The sequence below is a fragment of the Amblyomma mixtum genome, chromosome 4 (assembly GCF_055824585.1).
Source record: "Amblyomma mixtum isolate Tamu chromosome 4, ASM5582458v1, whole genome shotgun sequence".
NCBI lineage: Eukaryota > Metazoa > Arthropoda > Arachnida > Ixodida > Ixodidae > Amblyomma > Amblyomma mixtum.
The window spans coordinates 35,889,416-35,894,552 of record NC_143015.1 but is presented as its reverse complement, the minus strand read 5'-3'; the positions used below and the strand labels follow the sequence as shown (position 1 = coordinate 35,894,552).

The window sequence follows — 5,137 nt, the reverse complement described above, 5'->3', positions numbered from 1 at the left end:
TGAAAAGACGTCGCCGTGACGAAAAACTGCAGAACAACTCAGCAACGTATCGGAATTATGGAGGCCTTGTATGCTGCTTATGAGGTGATCTCGGATTACAATTCATTGTGCTGTCATGAACAGATTGTCAGGAATAAAGCCAACTTTCGCAGGTGCGAAGGCTTGAAAACTGCACGGACAGAAATTTCTAACTCCTGCAGCAGCCCTATGCGTGTTCCTTAACATGGCTTAGAGATACCAGTGCACTGATGTGCCGGCTCGAAGCACGCGGTCCTCCAGCTGAGTGGACCAGCGCTTATAATATGTCGGGATCGAAAATGTGGATGTAACGGATGTGGTGTCTAATGTCGTCACCTTGTCTAAGGTGCATAGCGGCAAAAGCTTACTCCGCAACACTTAATGGCACTATAGTTACGCCAGCACTGCATGACGTCACACTACTAATGCCTAATTGCAGATTAATGGCTAAAAAATAATTTACTGCTAATTAATAACGCTTAAGCTTCGCCTTTAGGAGGGGAACACGACAGCGTGTTGTAGCGCTGCCAAGCAGTCCACGGAACGCCGCAGTAATTCTCTGTTATCTCGGCGGACACCCGAACCGCACCGTACAGGAAGGGAGGAAGTGACAGTGAAAGAAGAAAGAGGGGCCGTAACGAAGAAACTGAAAATTGTATTTCAGGAAAGGAAGAGGAAGAGAGAGAGAGAGAGAGAGACTGTCGGCGAGGCGATGGAGAGCGCGTGACGGCGGCGGCGGCTCCGGCGGCGGCCCCGGCGCGCCACTGTGCGCCGTGTGACGTGACCCGCTGCTCGCGCCTGCGCAGCTTCGCCTTTCCAGAGCTCCGCGAAATTGCTGAATCACCAGCGTAGTGTTGCTTTCGCAACAATATAATGACAGTAGCGGATATAAGGTAGGTGGCGCAGTATATTGTGACAAAAATACGGTATAACGAAAGCACCGGATATAATCAGAGGTAGTGTAGTATGTCGCTATCGAAAATACGGATATAACAAAGAGAACGGTGTAGCCTGCCATCATCGTAAACACGGATATAAGGAAAACGCCGGATATAAAGAAGAGTGGTGTAGTATGCCGTAACCAAGCAGTTGAGCGAAAGAAAGAAAAAGAATGGAATTATAAGTGGACAAAGGGAGGCAAAATTTTCGCTCGCAAAACAGACACGTCGAGCATTTTCCCGAAGAGAGAGAGAGGAAAAACTTTTTTTACACAGGAATTCGGGGCACGCCCCAAGGTCCCCGCACGACCCCACTGCACTCAAGTGTTTATGTTCCGAAGGTCCATAACACTGGCAGCACGGCCGGTGGCGATGGTCTGCATGGCCGGGTCCTCCGAGCGCAGCAGGGTCTCCCAGTCCTCCCAGGTCTTGAGGTTCTCTAGGTCCCGCGGGGGAGGGTCCGCCGGGCAGAGCGAAATGACGTGGAGGGAAGAGGCGAAGGGTTCTGGGCATAGAGTGCATACCGGAGTGGGAAAGGAGGGATGATAGTGGGCTAGGTTAAGGGGTGAAGGGAGAGTGTGTGTCTGTAGTCTGCGCCAGAGTGTTGCGTGTTTGTTATCTAGGGAGGGGTGGGGCGGGGGGTAGAGCTGGCGTAAGGCTCTGTACGCCTGGGTCAGCTCACTGAATGTGTGCATGCGCTCCTTCGTGAATCCCCTATCAGAGGCCACCTGAGCCCGGTTTAAAGAACCTCGGGCTAAAAGGTTGGTGGCCTCGTTTCCGGGATTCCCGGAGTGCGCAGGCACCCATATCAGCTCCACTTGGCGGGGCGGGGGTGCATCGGGCGAGTCCAGTATGTCAAAAGCAGGGGCATGGACTCGGCCTCGAGAAAAATTTAGTATCGCAGTTTTAGAATCACTTAAAATGCACCGGGCTTCCGTGCGGGTTATAGCAAGGGCAATGGCGGCTTCCTCTGCAGCCTCTGGGGACGTGTCTGGAGGGAGAGGTAGTGTGAGGAGGGCGGAAAAAGAGGAGTCGACCACAGCTGCTGTCGCTTCATCACCCGTGCTGGCAGCGTCCACCCATACGGCGTCCGGCTCGGGTCCGTACGTTCGATGGAGTGCCTTCGCACGGGCTCTGCGGCGCTGCTCATGGTGGGATGGGTGCATATTCCTCGGGAGCGGCCTGATGAGGAGCTCTCGGTGAAAGGATCGTGGGATGGCGAGGAGGGTTGGGTCGTTGGCCGGTATTTTGATTCCCAGGGTGTCCAGGATATACCGACCTGTGGAGGTTTGTGTGAGCCTGATGTATTGGGCCTGTCGGTGGGCCTCCACCATTTCCCCGATCGTATTGTGGATGCCCAGGCCTAGTAATCTGTGTGTGGGTGTGTTGAGGGGAAGGTGAAGTGCTACCTTGAATGCCTTGCGAATCAAAGCATCCAAAACGTTTATCTCATGTTTGGATAGTGGTAAGTATGGGGTAATGTACAGCACACGGCTGAGGACAAAGGCGTGAATGAGGCGACATAGGTCGCGCTCCTTCATGCCTCTATGACGTCCCGAAACCCTGCGGATGAGGTGCGATATCGCGCCTACAACCTGCTTGAGTTTCTTGAGGGTGGTGGTGTTTTCGCCATCGTTCTGGATGTACAGGCCCAATACACGGAGGGTGCCAACCTCAGGTACCGGGTCACCATTCAGTTCAATAGCAATGGGGGAGCGGGGACAGCGGTGGTTCTTAGGCCGGATGAGGAAGAGTTCGTACTTCTCTGGGGAGCAAGACAGTCCGATGGTCCGTGCGTAATTTTGGGTGAGGGTGGCTGCTTCCTGTAAGGTGTTCTCTACGTCTCCGTCACTGCCGTGGGTGGTCCACAGGGTGATATCGTCGGCATAAAGAGTGTGCTTCAGGTGGGGAATAATGGCCAATTTTCGGGCGAGGGGGATGAGGGTAATGTTAAAGAGAAAGGGGGAAAGGACGGACCCTTGAAGGGTGCCGAATCTCTGAAGAGTGTAGGAGGGGGAAGACAGAGGGCCGAAGTGTATCTCAGCTGTGCGGTCAGTGAGGAATGCTTGAATGTAGGCATAAGTGCGCGCACCCATATTCAAGGGGGATAGAGCAGTCATGATCGCCTGATGTTCAATGGGATCAAAAGCTTTGCAGAGATCCAAAGCTAAGACTGCCTTGGTGTGACATGGAAGAAGCGGGTCGAAAATGTCTTGTGTGAGGTGCAGCAAGGCGTCCTGTGCGGATAGATGGGGGCGAAATCCTACCATGCTATGCGGGTAAAGATTGCTGTCCGCCATGTGACTGGTGAGTCTCGCTAACACAACATGCTCTAGGAGCTTCTCGAGGCATGAGGTTAGCGAAATCGGGCGAAGGTTTTGAAGTGTAAGTGGTTTGTTGGGTTTAGGTATGAATATTACCTTCGCGTGGCGCCAGGACTGCGGGAGGCTACCCTCCCTCCAGCACTGGTTGAAGTATTTCGTAATGTGGGTGATCGATTGGTCATCCAGATTACGGAGCATGGAGTTTGTGATTTGGTCTGCACCAGGTGCGCAGTTGGCGCGGAGAGTCAGGAGGGCCGCTCTGACTTCCGTCTCCGTGATGTCGGTGTCGAGTGTTGGATTTGCTTGTCCTGTGTAGTGCGGTAGAGGTATGGGGCCGCCTGGAGATGTGTACATGGTTTGAAGTGTGTGTAGAAGGGTGTCGGGATCGTCAATGTGTTCATGTGTGAGGCGTGTCACGTGGTGCTGTGTTGCTGATTTGGTGCGCGTGGGGTCAATGAGGTGTCGGAGGAGTTTCCATGCGCGTTTGCTGGACAGGTTTCCTGCGATGCCGTCACATATCTGTCCCCAGTTGGACCGGCAGAGCTCCTCAGAGTGTTGTTGGATTTGTGTCTGCAGCGCGGCCAGCCGCTTCTTATGCGTTCTGTTGTGTTTGTTGCCTTTCCAGCGTTCCAGGATGCTGTGATAAGCCTCCTAGAGGTGGGCTAGGCGTGTGTCGAGTGTAGGTGTTTCGGTTGTAGTTTCAATGTCTCGCGTGTTGTGGTGAACGTCATGCTTGAGTGACTGCACCCATTCGTCGATGTCTGCGATGGGAGTGACTGGGGAGGGCGGTGCGTGCAGCGCGAAATGCATCCCAGTTAATGAGTTTGTGTATTGTATTTTCGTGACGGGGTGGTTTGTACGGGACAGTGATTTGTATAATGTAATGATCACTGCCCAATGTATGTTGTGTTCTGCTCCAGGTAACGCCGCGGATACAGCGGCTCAGCGTCAGGTCATGACCTCGATGTGTCGTGGTTGTGTATCCCCAGTCAGTACGCTGACCGTTGAAGTGCCCACCGATGATTAGGAGATGTTTCCCTGCTAGATGGTGTAGCTTTCGCAGAAGTGATTCTAGCGGGGCCATCGGCAGGGACGGGGGGTGGTATATGTTTGCTATAAATATAGAAGGAAGTGAATGTGTGTGATGTATAAGTTCTGTGACCACGCAGGGCGTCTCAGACGTGATGTGATGAGTTTTGTAGATGAGGCTGCGGTGGATCAGTGTGGACGCCCTGGGTATGTTAGTGGTATCCGAATGTGTAGATGTGTAGCAGGGGAGGGTTGCCCGGTGTGCAGTCTCCTGGAGAAGTAGTATGTGGGGCGTGGGTGTGATGGTGGGAAGGAGAAGTTGCAGAGGTGCGCGCTTTGCCCGGAAGCCGCGGCAGTTCCAAGTTAAAATGGGTAGATAATTAGTGTCCCCCCCCCCATATTGGATGGTGGGGGGAATGAGGATTAGCCTTTCACACATAGCTGTTGAATATCTGACCCCTGCGGATGTGAATAAAATTTAACACAAAAAGTGCACGTTCTTTTTTTCTGTTAAACACTCAGTCAATGCGCAATAAGTCTGATAGCTGTGCGCATTATTTTCATGTTTGACTTTTCAGTCGATATTATTATGCTCTGTGGAGCATGGTACCGACACGAACACGAATACAGATCCCAAGGTTACACTACCCAATACCGAAATCGTTCAGACAAAAAAGGCGGAGGAAAATTTTTGATGGCCATTTTAGTGTGATATAGTTTACTGCTTTACGATGATAACTATGGACTTCAAAATTCTGACTCGGATTCATAACAAAAGCATATTTTTTGTTTTATACCGCCTTCCAAGCGGGAACGTAGCATTGTTTT

At 52.2% G+C, this 5,137-nt stretch overlaps 1 protein-coding gene across 1 annotated transcript; it reads right to left on the bottom strand.

The window, feature by feature from the left end:
• Window positions 1-1,276: 1,276 nt before the first annotated feature.
• On the bottom strand, window positions 1,277-3,256 carry LOC149346129 (uncharacterized). The gene has a single exon (XM_089585351.1). It carries the CDS (start codon window positions 3,254-3,256, stop codon window positions 1,277-1,279), a length of 1,980 nt encoding a protein of 659 aa, XP_089441477.1.
• Between the last annotated feature and the right edge of the window lie 1,881 nt (window positions 3,257-5,137).

Coding starts and splice junctions, on each gene's coding strand:
- LOC149346129 (XM_089585351.1), bottom strand. CDS start 3,256: ATGGCGGACAGCAATCTTTACCCGCATAGCATGGTAGGATTTCGCCCC.